The following is a 22,308-nucleotide window of genomic DNA, read 5'->3' as shown; positions in this document are numbered from 1 at the left end:
TTTGGTTTTACAACGCGTCACAAAAAAGAACAGAAACTTAAATACTTTTTTTATTCATTTTGTCAATCTGATAATTATTTAAGTGTAACATATTTCATGTAGGCTTATTTATTTTTATTATTATTTCTCAAAACAGAGACGTAATCATCATCTGTTGATTTAAGTCTATTTGTGCATGAACTAAACCCATGGAGGAAATTATATAATTTATTTCTGGCAGGGCGGACATTTTGGTAGCTTTATTTTGCGAGCTGCCGCCGTGGGTTTTGTCTAGAAGGGACACAGCAAATGCCGAAAAGTTAAGGATTAGTTTTGGAGGTAGGATTATTAGGATGAAAACAGCGGCTCTGGCTAAATGAGATACAAATACATCCTACAATCCTGTTAAATGTTGTGTTTAGAGTTGGGTTTGGGTGAAGGATTAGGATAAAACAGTGCTCATCCGGCGAGATTTCGTTTGCTGTATCCCTTCTATCCACAACCGCAGGCGTGGCGGGGATGTTTTAGGCGTGGCGGGCCGCCACGGTAGAATGTATATAGCGGAAACACTGTATATAATAATAGTGTAATCCACAAAACGTTCTGGAAGGGTAAGTCCACAAAGAAAGAAACTCTGCAATCCAAACAGTTGTGTAGCTTTAGCATATGCTCTCAATGTGCTTCTGCTGCTTCCTTTTATACTGGCGTTGTTTCCTGTCATGTGATTACTCACATGACATGCAGCCCAAACAAAATGAAAGACATAAACACATAAAAAGCAAAAGGAATAAAATGGAATTAAATGGCTAAGAAAACATGTAAAACCTATTTAAAACTCAAATATACATAAAACCAAAATTCAATGTATAAAATGAGTGGTAACATGTTTCTTGTGTGACGGTGTCACAACACTATATGCATTAACAGAATATAATAAATATATAAAAACATTTTTTTGCAATAATCACTCACAAATGTGGTGATCCAACACTTAAAATTATGTGACAAAGATATGTTATATAGGCATGTGTGTTAACAAGTTAACAATAAACTTTACTATCCAAATGATTCTGATATAAGTGCACAAAACAGTAAACTTGACTTATTATAAATAACTTTAAGACACAAAGAGAACAAAATATATATAACTTGGCAGTTTTGACGAGAATAACATTATATTGGACTTGTATTGAAAAGGAAACTTATGGAGTAATTGTTTATTAACTTTACAGTAAGTTATGTACTTCACAAATTAGTTAGCAACTTACCGTTAAGAAGACAATGCTTGTCTGACAACATACTGATGTAGGCTAATGTGTAATGTACTGCACAACGTTTTTCTGACGTGAACCCACAGTGTTCTGCCAGGACTTTAAACTTTTATAAAACTAAAGTGTCTGCTCTCCACCTCTTTTATTTAGCGAGGGTGTAAAGTTGCGCAAACTTATTTGATCAGTTGCTTTGAAATGAGCATGTTCAGTAACAACACAAGCAGCTACTCCCACAGACCGCGCATCAGTTTAAACGAGTCCGTTCTCCGCCTCGCGTCATTTCTCCCGCTTGCGTTTTAAACAACTCGCAAGTGGACAAAAGAGACTGATTTAAAACACCAAATGTAAACGGGAATGTCTCTCTCTCATCCACTTACATTACAATCGAACAAAGTGCGTCTTAATACCAGCCAGGTGTAAAAATGTTGTGAAGACACCACGTGACTGACACTACCTGAACTGAGAGACTGACTGAAGTGAAGGGTTGGCTGGTGTCACTGCAGTGAGTGACCTGGGTCGCCATTAGCAACCAATAGAGCACGCTCTGCTGGACAAACAAGTACTTCTACTTTTCACTTTTAATGTGTTTTGTAAGAAACATTCATATCTGCGGCTTATATGCCGATACAGCTATATCTGCGACAGGCTCATATCGGCTGATAAAATAGGCAAAACGATAAATCGCTCTGGCTCTACTTATAATAATAGTCTTGTGTGGTGGATTCATTTAAACTAGTGTAATTGCAGTTTTAAGCCAGGTTTCTGTTCAGCAGAGCGCATCTAAGTTTTGGTCGGTAATGATTTCATTGATAATAGGACCTTTATTGGTAAGCAATCTAATGTCAAGAAGGCCGAATTTTATTATATGAGTTTTATCAGTTGATGTATTGTTTTCTAATTTTAGTTCTAATTTGATAACAATAATTTCCCCAAAGTTTCCCAATAATGCGATAATGACTAGGGCTGGGTAACGATTCTTCCAGATCGATACAGTTTCGATTCACAAGCTATCGGTTCAATTAAATTTCCGGTTCTCGGGTCGGTTTTTATACTCGATTCAACGCAATGAATATAGATTTAATACAAATACTATATTAATAAAAAGAAAAGTGAACAGCAGTTTACAAGTGGGTAATTAATAAAAAGAAATTAAAAGCCACAACATTATTGTCGTCTTGCTTGTGAAATCTAAAATGCTTCCATACTTCTGACTTTTTATGTAAAGGTGGCATCAATGTCAATGAAGCACCTGAAAACGCCATTTTAAGCACTGAATAAATGAATCACAGTCTTGCCTCTCGCTCCTTGGTAACATTGCGCAAGGCAAAAAAGAGGGTGACATGTTTGCGGAAATAAATATGAAAGAAAAAAACGATTCTGCTCTTTGAGAATCGATTTTGAATCGACCACGTTTTTAAAAAACGATTAATCGAAAAATCTATTTTTTTGCCCAGCCCTAATAATGACCATTCGATAAGTGGTCGATAATGTTTATGCACTGTGTGTAACATTGCGCAAGCACTTCCGGATGCCGCACGCAGTCTTTGTTTACAGTGACAGTTGGGAGAGAAGTAAGATGAGCCAAGTTATTCATTTATTAGTAGGACCCTATGATTTCCGCGATGCGAAATCACGGAATCCAAATGCGTGGAAACATTTTCCTTTTGTGTTATGTTGGACGCGCAAACAAGCTCGTCAAAGCCCGAAACACAGCAGACAAAATGGGTACAGTATACTGTATTTTCTTTTAGCGTCCACCTTGCGCGCGAACATGTCGGCACAGCTTTAAAAAGTATATTTACAGGACATTCACAAATGCAGGAATGCTAAGGAAAAACAGGGGATCCACCACTTCAGTAAATATACTGTGAGTGTGCAACTGTGCATTCCCACATCAATGCAACACTCTTGACATATATTTATCAGCGTGTACAGCTCGTATATGTATAACACGCGTGATCACTGAACTACGTTTTCTTTCTTAAACAGCTGGATGATAACTTAAAGCAGTCTGTCTTGGTTCTTAAAGTGACAGTAGCCTGCTGCTTTCTGTGTCAGAAATTTTCATTTCATAACAAATATATTCACATTTAATATACAGATGCCTGAAAATTAAAACAAGATTTTAGTATTTGTATTTGTCATGTTTTGAATAAAAATAGTTTAAAACCATAATTAACTGTCTGGTTTACAACTTTCATTCAGGAGTAAAAATCTGCCTTTAAATTTGACAGTAATAAAGATTTGTCATTTATCATGATAATAATTGATATTAGTGCCGACGTGAATAACAATCTAAGAGAACTTGCGTTTAACACTCTTGACACTAGGCGCATCTGAAACGGTGTCTGTAACATTAACATTAGTGGTCTCACTATTCTCAACTAGCGTTCGGATGCGCGCTTTACAGTAGTTCAGCAACCTTCTCCGTCAGCCTTACTACTTCATTAGACTTGCCGCATGTAAAAACCTTTTTGCTGCTGAAAGAAGCTAGACTATACATGTGGCCTGAAGCTCAGGTTACAATAACAAGTGGAGTCTTACCGCTTTCATGCCCGGGTGGTGGAGTCTCCGTTCGCCTTTCATGGTCCATGAAGCTGCATTGCGTTAGGGGCGAGGTCCTCGCTTGCTCCGTTTGCTTGCGAAGGTCTGGGGCCAGGGTGATGTTAGGTATGTTGTGCAGCACGTTGGATCTACGATACCTGGGCAGCAGCTCCTTCACAGCTTCCCTCTCTGGTGAGCACAGGTCTGAAAAACATATGTTGGATAATCCGCCATTAGATCGCCAAGGTGTGCTGATTCACAGTAAACTGATGGTAAACAATGCTAGCGTTAGCCGGCACCATTTAGTGATGCTAGCAAGCTACATGCTAAGACCGGTTGTTACTAGTAATAGATCATTTTGCTTAGTAATACTATTCTGTAACGTCAAGGTAAGGTATTCCTGAGTTAATTTAATACGTTGTATTAAATAGATAGGAGCAAGATAGTAAAAAAGAGGATTTAGATGATAAAAATCTAACATTCTTTTATCTTCATTGCCACTATACAGATGTTGTTTCTCATGTTTTTATTTGCTGTCTGGGTTTTATTTGTTTTCCCTCAGTTAGGTTTATTGGAAGCATGGTTGAATGTTTTTTGGTTTTGCTTATTGTGAGGTCTTAAGTTCCTGTTTGCTCTTTCATGTAGGCAGAAGAACGTCACGGGAATGTGGAGGAACGTCTCCGACAGATGGAGGCTCAGCTGGAAGAGAAGAACCAGGAACTGCTCAGGGTACGATACCTCAGACCAAGGACAGTTTTTTTTTAATCTGTTTATTGAACTTTTACAAAAATATACAGGAGAATCATGAACAATTTTTTTTTTTTTTTAAACCCGACCCACCCCCCCAAAAGAGCAAAAACAGGAAAAAGAAAAAAAAGGGGGAAACTATATTAAAGTATATTCAAACAAACTGGATAAAAAAATGAAAATAAAATAAATAATAGTTATAAATTAAATAAATGAATAAAATGCTCAATACATATTGAAAAGCAATAAGTGTCAAGACAAATGTCCAGAGTATACACTGTATATTGGAGCATAAAAGTTTTAAAAAAAACAACAAAACCTTACAGCTTTAAAGTGTATATAGACATATGCATACATAAGTATCCACACCCACTTCTAACCCGAATCAGGCCAAGTGCACATTAACTTAATACCTATGTTGACATATTCTAAGAAGTATTGATATTTTCAGAAATATAGGCAATGAAGGGATCCCAGACCTCAGAAAATATACTAGTGTTGCCCTTTAACGTATACCTAATCTTTTCCAAGTGTATGAAGCTCATGACATCTTTCACCCAGTCGTCGAAAGAGGGAGGGAGTTTTTGTTTCCACAGCAGGAGAATGCGGCGTCTAGCTAATAATGTTAAGAAGGCAAAAGCCTTTGCAGTATTACTGGGTAAGCCAGTAACATTTGAAGGAAGTCCAAAAAGTGCAATCAAAGGGCAAGGCCCAATCTGTTTCTTTGTCACTAAAGAAATACAATAAAAGATTGATAGCCAAAAAGAAGTTATGGATGGACATAACCAAAACATATGTATTAAATCTGCAGGGGCCTGAAGGCAACGATCACAGAGAGGGTCAATACTAGGCTTGATTTTTGCCAACCTCACTTTTGTCCAGTAATTTCGATGAATACATTTTAATTGGATAAGGCTATGACGTGCACATATAGCGGAAGTATGAACACGGGACAGGATCTGGTTCCAGGTCTCGTCATCAAATGTAAGAGAGAGATCTGACTCCCATTGTTGTTTAATAAAAGAGAGGGAGGGAGTGGAAATAGAGGAAATTAGTCTGTATAATGTAGACAACACACCCTTTTTATCCAAGGTTACTTCAAGAATCTGGTCAAGTGAAGATTTTGGCGGAAGATTGGGAAAGTCAGGGAATTAATTTTTTACGAAATTTCGGATCTGCAAATATCTAAAGAATTGTGTACTAGAGAGGGAAAATTTTAGTTGCAATTGAGAAAAGCAGGAAAAAACATTATCAATGTAGATATCATTGACCGTTGAAATACCTGCTCTTTGCCAGATGTTAAATGCCTTGTCATTAAGTGAAGGGGGAAATAAAGGGTTACGATTAATAGGTGAAACCACTGGTAATCGCTGAAGGCCAAAATGTGTGCGGATCTGGGACCAAGGGCCGGATTCACAAAACATTCTTAAGAAGAAAAATCTTCTTAACTGCCATTTTTATCTTAAATTCAAGCTTAAGAAAAAAGTTAAGAATATTTTGTATTCTCAAAAAAGCTTCTTAAGAAAGTTCTTATTTTTTTCCTTAAGTATGTTCTTAAGAAAAAACTTAAGAAGAATTCCAATTCTCGAAAAATAATCATCTTAAATAAACATCTTAAAGTTAGGATAACCTTACAGTAGTCTTAAATCTCAAAATATAAGATGTTTTATAAGTTAGTAGTCTGAAATGGCAATTTAATCTGTTTACTTCACATAGAATAGTTTAAAGAGGAATTCCACACTCATATAATGAAGTTTAATGGCTTACTCAGTAATATGTCATGAAACACAAATAAGTATTAGTGATAATATTAGCAAACATTTAACTTCCTCCGTAATAGCTTACATTCATTGTGAAATTACTTAACCGCTAAAAGTCGCTCTAAGCGGGAGGCGAACCGGTAATCGCTCCGTCATGTCATGTGAGTCAAGGGCTCCGAAACGGCGGGCACGCTTCACCCTCCGCGTCCGTCTCTTGACGCATGAGCGCGGGTCGCGGGAGACGAAAGCCGTGGGCACGGAGAGTGAAGCACGCACACTCAGAGCGCTCGACCCGCATGACGGACCGATTGGGACATTATGGAATTATATTTCCGCACCGCCTTAATACTGTAGCTGGCCTCTGTTACAACAGCGAATAACATCCTGTAGTAGTCTTAATGCATCACTCGTTTGTATCGCGTTAATGATCGCAAGGTAGTCAAAAGATTAATGGATAAGTGTATTGTTACTTCATTAGCAGGGTATCTTAATTTAAAAGCTTGTAATTTTATTCTTAAGACACAAATTTAAGATATTCTTAAGAAAAAAATTGAGAACTTCTTAAGAAATGTTTGAGAATTGCACTTAGAAACATTCTTACGCACTTCTTATAATTTATCTTAAGAACTTTCTTATTTTTTATCTTAAGAATGTTTTCGTGAATCCGGCCCCTGATTCGTAACGATTGCCAGGACTATAAAATTACCATAAGGACAACGCGAGGTGGCAGTAAGAGGGCCACACAATAGTGGAGCAGGCGAGGCAGGGGAACAAGAACCCTCTTCAATACTGACCCAAGACGGGACCCAGTCACTGAGCCCAAAATGACTTTGAAACCAGAATAAAGTTGAATGTATATTTGCTGCCCAGTAGTAAAATAAGAAATTAGGAAGGGCGAGCCCGCACTCAAGCTTTGGTTTCTGAAGTATTTCTCTACGAATTCTGGCTGGTCCTTTATTCCAAATAAAAGATTAAATGTGCTGGTTTAGAATCTTAAAAAAAGATTTGGGTATAAAAATTGGGACACATTGAAATAAATTAGAAATCTAGGTAAAATGTTCATTTTCACAGAATTCACACGTCCAGCCAATGAGAGAGGAAGAGCTGACCATCGATCAAAATCGCTCTGGACTCGTTGGAGAAGCGTGGTGAAATTAGCCTTAAATAGATCTGAACACTTACGTGTAATTGTTACTCCTAAATATTTAAAGGAACAGTATGTAGGATTGTGTCCAAAACTGGTATTGCAATCACAAAACGTGTGGCTAAAACTGGTACTGCAGTCACACAGCTGCTGGCCAATATACCAAACGACAACATAAACATCAGTTGAGGGCTGCAACTCCACTTTTTAAATGACAATATCCTGGCCGGACTGCTGTTGTCAGTGATATAAGTATTTGAAATGAAAATGATTTCTTAATCTCTAGTGACATTTCAGGGCCATTTAATGATTAATTGATATAAATTTCTTACATACTGTTCCTTTAAAACTATGAGATGCGACTTTAAACATTGATGAACTCGTTGGTAAATTAGAAATGGGAAAATTGATTGGATACAACTCACTTTTATTTATATTTAATTTTTAGCCGGAAAAGAGGCTAAAGGAGTTTATAATTTTCAGAGTTTCAGGTAGGGAGACAGCCGGGTCTGAGATATAAAGCAACACATCATCGGCGTACAATGAGATTTTATTAATAACGTCTGCTCTCTTAATTCCCTGTATAGCCTGCTCGCTACGAATGGCAATTGCCAGTGTTTCAATTACCAGTGCAAAAAGCAAAGGTGAAAGGGGGCAGCCTTGTCTAGTGCCATGTTTTAAGGGGAAAATAGCGGAGGATACTCCATTGGCCCGCACAGAGCTTACAGGGGAGGAATATAAAAGTTTTATCCAGGATATGAATGTTTTGCCAAAACCAAATTTCTGTAACGCATAAAAGAGGTAATCCCATTCTACCCGATCAAAGGCCTTCTCTGCGTCAAGCAGAAGAAGAGCCTCTGATGGTTGAGAATTAGAGGAGTAAATTATATTAAATGCCCTTCTAATATTATGACACAGTAATCTGTTTTTAATAAAACCAGTTTGGTCGCTGTGTATAATTGTCGGTAAAACAGATTCAAGACGCTTCGCAAGCATTTTAGCCAGTATCTTTACATCTGCATTCAAAAGACTGATTGGCCTATACGAACCACATTCGTGTGGGTCTTTGTCTTTTTTCAAAATCAAAGAAAGAGAAGACTGACGAAGAGTTGAAGGCAGGCTGCTATTATTAAGGGAGTCCAATAACATTTTAAGGAGCGGCGTTTTAAGTGTTTGAGAAAACCTCTTAAAAAATTCAGCAGGGAACCCATCTGGCCCTGGGGTCTTGCCATTCTGTATACTCTCGATTGCTTGCACTATTTCCTCTGTGGAAAAAGGTGATTCTAGCTCTTCTCTCATTGCGTCCGTTATCGTAGGTATGGGCAGTGGTTCAAAAAAACGATCCATAAGGGACCTTTCCGAAGGGGGTTCTGATTTGTATAGCAAAGAGTAATAGTCTTCAAAATGTTTAGTAATACTAACGGTGTCAGTGATCAAATCGCCATTGGATGAACGAATCTTAGAAATTAAATTCTGAGCTGACTTTTCCTTTAACTGAAGTGCAAGAAGTTTACTTGGCTTATCACCATGCTCAAAAAGTGCTTGTTTAGCCTTCAGCAATAATTTTTCAGCCTGATGAGTTGATAACATGTTAAACTCCGATTGAAGCTTGAGTCTTTTTTTGTAAATTCCGGGATCTGGAGAAGTTGCAAAGGCTGAGTCAAGGCGTATTATTTTGATAGATTATTTTTCTAGCTCCTTCCTTCTTTGTCTGTTTACACAAGCAGAATATGAAATTACTTGACCCCGAGCGTATGCTTTAAATGTTTCCCAAATTATAGAAGGTGAGGTCTCAGGGATGGTATTTATCTCCAAAAACATATCTAGTTGATTTTTTTAATGAATCACAAAATGCTTTATCAGAGAGCAGTAAAGAATTAAATTTCCAACTTGGAGAACCCAACATCTTATCTTGAAACTGGAGAGAAAGTGAGAGTGGAGCGTGATCAGATATAACAATACTGGCATATTATGAACAATCCTTCACTTTAGACAATAATTTTTTGTCTAAGAAAAAATTATCAATACGGGAGTAATTGTGGTAGACATGGGAGAAAAATGAGTACTGTCGTGCTGTGGGATATAAGAAACGCCACACATCGGCCTGGCCTTATGTAGTTAAAAGTGATTGAAGTATAGTTGCAGTTTTAGAAGGTTGAGCAGGTTTAGTAGATGAACGGTCTAGAGAAGGGTTCAGAGCGCAATTAAAATCACCTCCCATTATAAGATAGTGTGAGTTTAGGTCAGGGAGTAAAGAAAATATTTTCTGAATAAAATTTTCATCATCATAATTTGGTGCGTATATATTGGCCAGAGTCACGGTTAAACCATAAAGAAGGCCTGAAACAATAACATATCTACCACCGGAATCAACTAAGGTTTGTGAAGGAGAGAATGGTATACATTTGTTTATAACAATTGCTACCCCTCTAGATTTACTGAGAAATTTTGAGTGAAATACTTGTCCAATCCATTTGACCAAGGACAGTTTAACCCAATTTTGTTTTTGTTTAGTTGCCTCTAAAGTTTCATTTTTCCTTTTTCAAAAAAGAAGCAAACATAAATCAAAGCAAAATGGCTTTACAACTCCATGTATGAGCTCACCATTGATTGGCATATAAAAGCTACTCAATCTGTGTGTCATCATTGTTTACTCAATATTGCTCAGTCATACTTTTTTAGAAACGTTTTTGAGAAAAGATGACAAAGACGGCCGTTTGGATGAACTGTGCCTTTGATTAATATAACTCACTTAACATGATGTTTATTGTGTGTAGGCCCGCCAGCGTGAAAAGATGAACGAAGAGCACAATAAACGTCTCTCTGAGACCGTGGACAAGCTGCTGTCTGAATCCAATGAGAGACTGCAGCTGCACCTGAAGGAGCGCATGTCTGCGCTAGAAGATAAGGTATGGTACTTCAGTATACACAGCTTCTACATCACCTTACCCGAGAGAGCTACCGTATTTTCTGGAGTATAAGTGGCATCAATCAAATATGCGTCATGAAGACGAAAAACATATATAAGTCGCAATGGACTACATGTTGCATTTATTTAGGAAATTATTTCACAAACTCTAAGCGAAAGAACAGACATTTAATCTGGAAATTATTTAACTAAACAATAGCACACAGAACAGCAGGCTGAATAGATTAACGTACGTTAACGTAACATTATCAGTTATTTACACAATACACAACAGCATACTGAACATACCTGGAAGGCTGAAAAGGATAAATTAACAGAACAACCCAATGAGCATCAAGTTCACAGGCTCGTCATTACACATCACTTACATAAATACAGGAGCAGAATATAGCGGACTCTCGTGGCTGTAGATGTTAATGTTGTCTCTTGGTACATTTATGTCAAAATTTTTTTTTTTTTTTTTTTTTTTTAAAGTTATGTTTTTGGGCCGTTTTTTGTGGCTTTATTAGATAGACAGTGTGATAGGAGAGGACAGGAAAGTATAGGGTGGAGAGAGGGGAACGGGTTCGGCAAAGGACCTCGAGCCGGGATTCGAACTCGGGTCGCCGAGAGTGCGTCTGCACCATATGTCGGAGCACTGCCCACTACACCATAGGCTCCGACACATTTATGTCAAAATTAATTCATACTGAGTTACAAGTTGCGCCTGACTAGACTTATAGTCTGTAAAATATGGTATACGGATGCAGCATTAACATTCTCTCAGACGAGCTCTCATCCGTTGTTATTGTGGTTTCTGACATTTATTCACGTGAGACGGCAGACATGTTTGCTGTTTGATACACATTTATTCTCCTGTCTTATGCAGAATGCTCTGATCCGTGATCTGGAACACACAAAGAAACTGATTGAAGAGGCTCATCAGGAGAAGGTCAGTGATTCTCGACCAGTTACTCTGAGATCATCTCATGTGTCGAGCATTTGTTTATAAAGTCATTGTGTGTGACATCAGGAGCAGCTGCTCATTCAGATAGAGACCATAAGGGCTGAGAATGAGAGGGGTCGCAGCAGGAGCAACTCCATATTGCATCATGGGTAACTCAAGATGTCAGTTTAAGGGTGCAAATGAGCTTTGTCTAGTGCAGGGGTGGGCATTTCTAATCCTGGATGGTCACTGTTTGACAATGTTTTAGCTCCAAATCTAATCAAAAATCAATCCTGAATGTCGTTTCCGAGTAATCCTGCAGCCTTTGATTAGATGTTTCAGGTGAGTTTGGTTAGGGTTGGAGCTACACGTATGGCCCTTTTCCATTGCATAGTACCCCACGATTTGCTTTAGTTTGGGTCGGGTCAGCTTACTTTTGGGAGCTTTTTCATTTGGTGCAGTACGTGGTACCTGATACTTTTTTTCGTACCACCTCGGTTGGGGTTCCAAGCGACCCGGGCTGATACCAAACGTGACACGAAAACACTGTAGATCACTGATTGGTCTGAGAGAAGCGTCACTACCAGCATCATCGCTATAATGTAAAAGATTAGCTTTACCTCAGTGCTAGCTTGCGCTGTCTCAAGCAAACATGTTGTCATATGTGCCCAAACCCAAACTCCCTTTTAGCGATGAAAAACATTCACAGGTTGAGAACCAGGAAAACAATAACAGTTTCTTCTAGCCATGCAGTTTGTGGCGGAACATTCGCGACGAGCACGTCAGCATTATTTATGACGACTGACGACGCCACGGGTGTTTTAACAGAAACTGTCATGTGAGACAGAGGTAGTGATAAACGCGATGTGCAAACATCTATTTGTGGTGGTCAATTTTAATTTTGTGGCGGAGTGAGAAATAAATAAATGTATGGGAATGTACAAAGACACTCTCACTTGTATGATGTCACAGCAGTAGGCAGCACAAATATAATGACACACCTATAATCACTCCCACTACGAAGTGATACTAAACTTGATGGAAAACCTAACCACGCCAAAGTGAGGTGAGCTGACCGGACCCAAACTAAACTAAACCGTGGGGTACTATGCAATGGAAAAGCGCCATTACAGGACAGCGTCCCTTCCGGACTAGGAATGCCCACCCCTGGTCTAGTGTGTAGGCACCCTAAAATACTTAAAATAATTATTTCTTTCTTTCTCGTTTCTTGTTGTGATGGATTGTTTTTTGAATTCTGCAGACGTGCTCATGTGAGCGGCACACCAGATTTCAGGTACCCAGTGTCCGTGTCATCTGTGATGGACAGTCACTACAGTGGCGGCGCGCTGGTCCTCAGACGTCCCCAAAAGGGCAGAGTGTCTGCGCTCAGAGACGAACCCTCCAAGGTAAGAGCAAAGCCATCTGCTTTATCCGGTTCAATGTTTGACTTTTTTAAAACCGTAACTTCTCAGTCAACAAGCCTTTAATAATTGTCAATTCTAATAAAAGCCCCTGTTTAGCTATCTTCAGTTTATTTACAGTAGTAGGGGGGCGCGGGACAAAAACAAAAAAGTGAGGTTAGTTGTAACACGGACTGTTTACATTGTTGCACAAGGTTGTTTTTTTCATGCTGCCAAAAGATGATCTCCCGCAAATTATTGGAAATGTATAATGTTTTTCCAGAGTGTTATTGATGAACGAGTGTTTTGGTGGCATGTAAATACATTTTAATAAATGTTCTTTTTTCTTAGTTGGGTGTGTAAGATACCAAATCCAATGCTATGTCATATAATCAGTGTCTTGTTGACTAAAACATCGTTTTGAAATATGTCTGCAGCTCTTAGCAACTTTTTTGGTGGGCCTGAAAATATTTTTACCCAGCGGGGTTAATTGTAACGTTGTGTTACAACTAACCCCTTAGCACTTATGATATGAAAACCGCTAACGTTAGCATAAAAATAAATAAGTTGGTGCTGAACATTTTGAAAACCAAAATAATTATCTTGGGATTGAGTCATAAGTTGTCATTAACACCAAAGATGAGTTTGAACTTGTCTGGTGAACCTATAAAACAGGTAGATAAAGTAAAATTACTGGCCACAATAATAGATAGTCAGCTGTCATGGGCAGAACATATTGATATCATAGTGAAGATGGGTTGTGGTATCACAATGGTGAGGAAATGTCTAACTAACAAAATTACAAACTGCCCAAAACAGAGCTGCCAGGTTAGTATTACATTGTCCCATAAGAACTAGGGCTGCACGATAAATCGCATGTGATTGTCATGCGCATCTCGTCAGTAATGCCAGTTCCTTGATTAGTATAAAATCGCCATCAGCTGCTTTCAGAAGGCGCGTCATTTCAGCCCTAATAAGAACAAACACTATTAGTATGCACCGTCGACTCTCATGGTTAACGGTGGAAGAAAGACTGGTTTTCAATGCAATAAAATCTTTCAGAAAAACTTTATTTTCTTCTCAACCAGTGTTCTTATTTAACCAAATTGTTAGGTGTGATCAGTGGGGCTCCGAAGGGAACCAGCTTTCCATCCAAAAAAGTTTCTTGAGTGTATGTGATACTACTGGATTGACGATTGAATACGGGCGTATAGTGGGTAAAGGTGAAAACAGTAGAGCAGAAAGTAAGGATGGACAACAGCATGCACTTTCTATGCTTACCCATAGTTGGGGTTGTTTTTGTATCCAGTGGCCATCATTTTCAGCGTTTCCCCTAGGTTTACAGCTTTGGCGGGGGGGGGGGGTTGTTGGTTGGTTGGGTATGTATATACAAGGGTTAAATGGTGATTTGTTATGTGGGTGCTCTGTGGGAAGGGGTACTTCAAGGGGTAACATGTTTAATAATGATGACAGCAAAGCCACTGGTGTGTTTCAATGACATTCTGGACTTCTGATAAGGTTTGATAAGTTTAAGCTTTAAATCTGTGTCAGAGGTTGACCCAAAATATTTTAAAAAGAGCGTCTGAACTTTAAATGATGCAAGTCTATGAGTTTAAAACCCTATATCCATTTGTTTCACATGTCATTATGCACAATTGATCAAACTTTAAAGGAAGTTAAAAGAATCAACCTCCTTGAATAATTCTAGGCATAAGATAGTACCCCAAAAGACTCAATTAACAAGAAGAGGTACAACACACAGTACTGTATCAGCAACATGTCTTAGAAATTAGCCATGGAGATTGCCTATACTGGTCAGCAGCTAGTAAAACAATCATATAGTTAGGTTTGATTTGTGTAATCAAAATTCATTATTTTATTATTTTATACAATGAGTTAAATCCAATGTTATCCAGTTATACTAGAATTATGAGTGACATAAATACTTTAGTTTTCTATTAAGTTTTCTCAACGTGGGCACCATTCTTCTCTCTCTCTCTCTCTCTCTCTCTCTCTCTCTCTCTCTCTCTCTCTCTCTCTCTCTCTCTCTCTCTCTCTCTCTCTCTCTCTCTCTCTCTCTGTCTCTGTCTCTGTCTCTGTCTCTGTCTCTGTCTCTGTCTCTGTCTCTGTCTCTCTCTCTCTCTCTCTCTCTCTCTCTCTCTCTCTCTCTCTGTCTCTCTCTGTCTCTCTCTGTCTCTCTCTCTGTCTCTCTCTGTCTCTGTCCCTCTCTGTCTCTCGCATGTCAAATGGTCCTGCGTGCGCGTTCTTGAAGCTGCTCTGAGTTTTTGCTCTTGAGCTGCATATTTTCAACTTGCGCGAAGACGTGTTTAAAGGGAAAAGCGCGTGTTTCCGCGGCAATTGCACCACCCAATTCGCGTCATTCGCAAATTCAGAAATATGATAGCATACAATGTTACTGTTACACAGAGTTACTACAAAACACGTGAGCGGCGCGGACATATATAGCATGTAAGAGAGGGAGAGAATGAAAGTATACAGAGGAAGGGACTTTGAAAACACCGTCACTTTCAGTTATGGGAGAGAGTGGCGTGCTGCACACAACAGGAGAGAGAGCGTGCGCAGTAAATTAAGCCAGACAGTAAAATACAAATGTGCGCACTCAATTGGATAATTGTAAACGCGCAAACACAGACAGAAAAGAAATGCCATTGTGGAAATAAGATAAATAACATATCACTTGGGGGCAATAATTTGTTTAATAAAATAACAAATTGTTCTCTGGCGCTTTAAAGAAAATTAAATCAAATTTACTTGACCTTCAAGGGGGGCGGGTCGAGCCGTTAGGAGGGTGGGGCGCCCCCCTTACATAATGGTAGGGGAAACACTGATTTTTATATTACTTGCCCAGTAATAAACCTGAAAATTTGGAAATCCCATTCCACCATTTGATTTGGGTCTTTTTAAAAATGCCTTCCTTATTCTAGGTATCTTTTTATCCCAAATATATTCTGAAATAATTTTATCCAGACTCTGGAAAAAATTATTGTATGTATTTTTTGGAAGAATGTTCATTTTAATATTTATTTTCTCGGCTAGTGAGATGGGTATATGAGACCATCTCTGAAGGTCCTGTGTTATTTGATCAAATATTTTATTTTTTTAACTGGGTTAAAGTTTTAAAGGGTAGTGTTTCAAACAATTGTTGATCAGCTAAATTGTTGATTGGAAATAATATACTTTTCCCCATATTAAGTTTATACCCTGAAATCCGTCCAAATTTCTTTAAGGCGGAAATAATTGCAGAAATAGATTTAGATGATTTGGAGATATATAATAAATCATCCGCATACAATGGTACTTTGTTCCCCCACCCCTCGAAAGATCCCACTCTAGACTCTTCAGTTTCGTAAATATATTGCTAGAGGTTCAATAGACCCCTTCACGGTTCACGTCACAGGCGGTTCCCACTGCGCATGTCGGGGTCAGAAAAGTCAATACAGCAGATTGAGTTGCGTGTTATTCGGTATCGTAAAAATGCCTACTTACGTCGTGGGCTCTGAAAATCGCGCCAGGTCTTCCGTTAAGTTTTCGCGATTCATGCAGAATCTCAAAAACAAAAAATACAACATCTGCAGCTGCAAGCTATTAACGTGCAGACGGGAACAATACAAATATCAAAGAGGCTTGTGATTGTAGTGCTCACTTCATTTGAGGTAAGTCATCATTTTTCAGCCCTGTTAGATTAAATTTTAAAGCCTCGATTGTATGAACCGTTTGACCCCATGCTGCGCGCGCACCCGATAGTCATTCAATGTTTACAAACCTTGAAGGGGTCTATTGCTAAGGCAAATAGCATTGGAGATAATGGGCAGCCTTGTCTAGTAGAGCGCTCTAGCATAAAGTAATCCGACCTTAATTTATTTGTCTAGACTGATGACATTGGGGATGCATAAAGAAGCATTTTCCATTAAATAAATGTAGATAAAAATCAAACCTTGACAGGGCCAAGAAGAGATAATCCCAATCGACCCAGTCAAAAGGCTTTTCAGCATCCAATGAATTAAGGATTTCAGAGTAAGATCTTAAGTGAGAAGAGTATATTATATTAAATAATCTGCAAATATTGTGAACCATTTGTCTGTTTTTGATAAAACCTGTCTGATCTGCATGTATTATTTTTGGAAGTATGTTTTCTAATCTAATTGCCATTATTTTATTTTAGCTAAAATTTTGTTGTCAATGTTAAGTAAACTCACTGGTCTGTATAATGCTGGATCCAGAGGGTCCTTATCTTTCTTATGTAGTAAAGAAATTGACGCTTGGTAAAACGTGGTTGGACGAAGACGCATCTCATATGATTCATTGAAAACAACTAGAAGAAGAGGTGTGATGTCTGCAAGGGACTTCTTGTAAAATTCTGGTGTATACCTATCCGGACCTAGCCTGGTAATACCATCCTCTGCTATTTTACTTCGCTTCATAGACAGAGTCTGGCTGGGCATAATTGACAATCGTTTTCCTTCTCGTGGGAGGGGCTTGTCTGAAGTTTAAAATCATTGGTCTAAACGTAAGCCAATCACATAACGTTTGGATATGATGTGCGTTAGGCGCCGGCTCAGCCGCATCGAGTTTCTGCTGTAAAACACCTGTATGATGTGAAAACAAACCCATCGAGGGAAATACCGAGTTAACATGGCTATGAACGACTACTGCAGATTTTGTAAAAGTAAATCGGGCCAGAGCTAGTTAAACACTATCCTTACGGTGTCTTTCCACTCACGTCTAAGTGGAGGAACGCCCCTCTCTCCTCTCAAACTCTTCCACCAGACAGCCATAACCATATGTAAATTAAATCTTCCTACCTTATTTTCTGGTTAATCAGGAACGCCACCAAAGAATGTTTGACCACGCGTCCTCCACCATTAACTGTGAACAATGAAATTCCCTTCCATGATTTCTCGAATGTTGTGCACGTCAAGCTGTGCTGCACACAGTTTCTCGCAGTTTCCCAAAACCTGTCGGGAGTAGGGCAACAACATAATCTCCATTCAAAATGTTTAACAAACACTTTTCTTGTTCGGGCTTAAGTTGGCAAGTGCCGATTCTTCACTTTCTGTGCCTCCATGTCCACTACAAACTACAACCGTACATTCGGCAATTAGCGTCTACGTCACGGCTCTCAGCCCGCCCTCTGTTTGTTGATTGGACGGTTGTTTTGAGACCTGAGGAATACGGTTTGAATGGGAGGTATCTCAGACTGAGTACAGAAGCGTAATGAAATTTAGCGGAAGTACAAAGTCTGACGTAGTCGGGCTAATCCGGACCGGGTGCCTTTGAAGATTGTAAATGCTGTATTGCAGTCCTAAACACTTTTAGAGTAATAGGTTCCTCTAATAGCTTTTTATCACTTTCATTAATGGAAGGGATATCCAGATTATCAAAGAAGTCATCCATAAGTTTGGCTGATTCAGTTGAGTATAGTTTGATATAAAAAGTTTAAAATTCTTGAATAATTTCGATACATCTTTTGTTATACAACCTCAACCCATACGAATCTCCATTATTAATTTTGATGTCTCAGATACTCTTATCTGATGAGCCAAATACTTTCCTATTTTATCACCATATTCATAATATTTATGTCTAGAACGATTTATTAACTTAACAGTCTCTTCTGATGCTAGAAGATCAAATTCTGTTTGCAGCGTTATACTTTTTGTTACAAGTTTGGTAGTAGGAGATTCTGCATATTGGTGATCTATTTCTGAAATTTAGTTTTTGTCTTGTATCTCTATTAATCTTTGTCTCATATGCACAAAAAGAGATGTTTTACCACATAAATAAGCTTTCAAAGCTTCCCATAATATACTTTTAGATACCTCTGGAGTTTTGTTGGTTTGTATATAAAATAATATTTGGGATCTTATAAACTCTGCATGCATTTCATTACATAATAAACTATTATCCATTCGCCAGGTTCTGGAAGTGTATATATTGTATCCATACATTTACATTTAGTCATTTCGCAGACGCTTTTGTCCAAAGCGACTTACAAATTAGGTAAACAATAGAAGCAATTATAGCAATACAAGAACAGCAATACATAAGTGCACTGGAAATAGTCTCATCAAGTCTAACACAGTATACATAGCCATGGGTTAGTTCAGGGTACGTAAGCCTGTATAAGCAAGCGAAGGTAAGTGTGTGCTGACCCAGTGGTGGTTTTAAAGGCCAGGAGCAGAGCTTTACACTGGAGCCAGTGTAAATTGACAAAGAGAGGAGTAACGTGCGCCCTCTTTGGCTCATTGAAGACCACCCTTGCCGCTGCATTCTGAATCATCTGTAGGGGTTTGGTTGTGCAGGCTGGAAGTCCAGCCAGTAGTAGCACATTGCAGTAGTCCAGCCTGGACAGGACAAGAGCTTGAACTAGAACCTGCGTGGCATGCTCATTTAGGAAACATCTAATTTTCTTAATATTGTAGAGAATTAATCTACAAGAGCAGCCGGTGCTGGCAACATGGGCCGTGAAGCTGAGCTGATCGTAAAAGTAAAGCTGTATATTAACAAACTATTAAAAAAACAATATGTTGTAGGCATAAGAGTTATAAATTAGGAGATTAGCTATCTTTTTGACAAACGGCTTAAAATAATACACTGTATATTCACACAAAAATATACTCTTACTGCTGGGGTAGCCCATTTTTTGTCCTGTATATCATAGTGACAGTTGGCAACCCAATTCTATATATGCCACAGGAGACATTAATGGAAAACAACATTAAAATTCTATTTGTCTCGCCAATTTATATAAAGTGTCAGTTAAAGCAATATGACTTGTCCTGAATTTTTTTTTTTCACTTTAATCCATGAATTTGGAAAGCTATAGAGTGGGGGTAGTTTAAAAATATCTCAGGCAATCTCTCCTCTTCATTTACATCATACAGCACCACTATCTGTCACACACAAAATGTGTAGACGTATATTAAAACACTAGTGTGCAACTGTCATCAGAGATCCACCTGAACTCTAGGTATTGCTGCTGTTCCCCCCTGGCATACTGAATGCAGATCGCACCAGGGCATTTGTTCTCAACTGAGCATTCGACTTTTCTTTCTCTTGATGGTGGATAATAATATTGGTGGTGGTGCTCTTGTGGCAGGTGCAGACCCTGGATGAGCAGGAATGGGATCGTCTGCAGCAGGCCAGTGTTCTGGCTAATGTGGCTCATGCGTTTGAAAGCGATTTGGACGTGTCTGACCTAGAGGACGACAGCGACACCGTCTTCAGCTCCATGGACCTGTTGTCTCCTGCTGGACAGGCAGATGCTCAAACCCTTGCCCTGATGCTCCAGGACCAGCTGGATGCTATTAACAATGAGATACGGTACAAATCCAATTATCCTGCCTGTATTATGTGTAACCAATTGTTCTGGAACTAAGAAATGGTTTCTGCAGTGCGAAAGCCCTTATAATACAAATGAAGAGTTTGGTTCCAAAACGCAATAAACGCCATTTTTGAAAAAAATGAGTTCCTGCCAGAATCAGTATTATATCAGGTCAGTATTAAAAAGTAAATTCTTAATTTTACGCAAAATCCATTATCCGCCGTGTTATTCTGTCATCTTTTCTCCCTTTTTTTCCAAAATGCAATAAACGCCACTCCCCCTTTTCTACAGAATGCCATAAATCCACTCCACAGATTGCAGCGCACCATTCACGCAATGTAAACAAACAATGGCGGCGCGCTGAGTACACGGAATCCTAGTTATCCTCATCTACTATGTACTTCGTGAACAAACAAACAAAAACAAAATAATACTTTAATGGCATTGATAAACCTGTGATGGTTTTCTGTGACGGGAAAGAAACGTGAGCCATCAACATCTAATAATTTACGCAAGAGACGGGTGCTTGTTTGCCCGGGCCGACAGCATCAAGCTTCTGTCATGCTAACACTTTGACCCCAGGGGATCTTATGAAAAACTTTCCATAAATTTACTCAAAGTCAACGAAAATCGAGCAGGACCAAAACATTTTACAGCTGATCGCTGTGAAAAACGTTAAGCCACGACGTCAAGTATAACCGCAGCAATGACAGTGTTCTTAATATGACAAAGTAAGTGTTTTGATTAATGACATTAATGTTTATATTTTTAATTAGTGTGTACAACTAGTCAACTAAATGAATAAATAATGGCAAAGATGAATGCACATTTATATAGGCTATTGATTCAATAGATTTATAGCACTTTGAATAAAAACTTGTCATGGATTTATTGCATTTTGTGGAAAAAGTAATCAGTTTTTATAATAAATCTTTGAAAATCAAGTTATGGATTTGAATTTTTTATGTTTTTATAACCTAAAGATGCTATGTGAAAGTTTGTAACAGATAATAGTGGTTTTCATCTTGTCACTTTCTTGGTATAGAAAACATGTTTTTACCAAAATTTGTCAAAATGGATTTATTGCGTTTTGGAACCAAACTCTTCAAATATAAATGAACCCTTATTAAAGTTAAAAAAGTAAATCAGTCAAGACAAATAAATGATTTTTTTATTTATCATTTTTTAAATAACATTAGAAACAGTCCGCATCATGTACTGTCCCTTTAAGAGTGCAACTCTTAAAAGTTAACAGGTCCAATAAACGGTTACACATGCATGTTATTTCACAGATGCTTTTGCTGATGGGGTAGATTAACAGACTGTGTTTACCGGGATAATCACAAAATTTTTAGATAACGTGTAAATGTGTCCATTCCAGTCACAGTGCAGCATTTGCATGCTGTCTGAAGCCTTGAGATGCGTGTTTCTGGCAAGCATTTTCGATATGCGGTGCACATTGAGATCTGTCATGTGCCTTTTTGTACTCAAATATTTACATCGCCAAGGTCTCAAAGCAGGTGAAAATGAGAAACGTTGGTGACGATACAGGACATTGTGCTTTGCACATTTGTTATGTTTAAAAAAGTTGCAGGGTTGACGTCAAGTAACTCTCTCTCTCTGACTCTCTCTCTCTCTCTCTCTCTCTTTCTCTCTCTAATTATTAAAAAAGGCAAGATACATTTTTAACGTCAAGAAAAATGTTTTGGTTATAGCCCAGCCCTTAGCTATGTCATTGTGAACTTGTTTTTGTTGATGACATGATTGTTGTGAGCAGAATGATACAGGAGGAGAAGGAGAACACCACGCTAAGAGCTGAAGAGATAGAGAGTCGTGTGGGCAGCGGTGACGATCTGGGTGGACGTTTCCGCTCCATGAGCTCCCTGCAGCAGTCTATCCATAGCTCTGGCCACTTCGAGTCCTCACCCCCAGGCTCCGGTCACTCCACGCCTCGCCGGCCTTCTTGCAGCCCCAGCAGAGAGCTGGACCGCATGGGAGTAATGACCCTGGTGAGCGCCCTTTCCTACTCCAGTGCAGTGCCTTCACTACTGTCATTCATGTCCTGTAGTAGTAGGATGTCCCAGCATTACGGCTCTGATCCGTGTTTCATCTGGGGGTAGTGTTGTTCACGCTTCTCAAATTGTTTATCTGTGATGGGTACCAGCACAATTTTCTATGGTCCCTTGTCATTTGACATGACAGTATGTGATCTTTCTTTCAAAAACAGGAATTGAGCACTTCTGAACACTTCAAGCGCATTCAAT

At 38.7% G+C, this 22,308-nt stretch overlaps 1 protein-coding gene across 13 annotated transcripts in view; it reads left to right on the top strand.

The window, feature by feature from the left end:
* Positions 1 to 22,308, top strand: part of ppfia1 (PTPRF interacting protein alpha 1) — a 194,641-nt gene that overhangs the window by 76,324 nt on the left and 96,009 nt on the right. For all 13 annotated transcript variants that reach the window (XM_073815710.1, XM_073815709.1, XM_073815711.1 and 10 more), the window contains exons 10-16: positions 4,440 to 4,523; positions 10,223 to 10,354; positions 11,243 to 11,305; positions 11,387 to 11,469; positions 12,561 to 12,705; positions 19,820 to 20,043; positions 21,822 to 22,053. In XM_073815710.1, coding sequence (XP_073671811.1) covers positions 4,440 to 4,523; positions 10,223 to 10,354; positions 11,243 to 11,305; positions 11,387 to 11,469; positions 12,561 to 12,705; positions 19,820 to 20,043; positions 21,822 to 22,053 — 963 coding nt within the window. The remainder of the gene's footprint in view (positions 1 to 4,439; positions 4,524 to 10,222; positions 10,355 to 11,242; positions 11,306 to 11,386; positions 11,470 to 12,560; positions 12,706 to 19,819; positions 20,044 to 21,821; positions 22,054 to 22,308) is intronic.

Source organism: Paramisgurnus dabryanus, chromosome 9 (assembly GCF_030506205.2).
Source record: "Paramisgurnus dabryanus chromosome 9, PD_genome_1.1, whole genome shotgun sequence".
Taxonomy (NCBI): domain Eukaryota; kingdom Metazoa; phylum Chordata; class Actinopteri; order Cypriniformes; family Cobitidae; genus Paramisgurnus; species Paramisgurnus dabryanus.
This window is presented reverse-complemented; position numbering and strand designations above follow the sequence as displayed.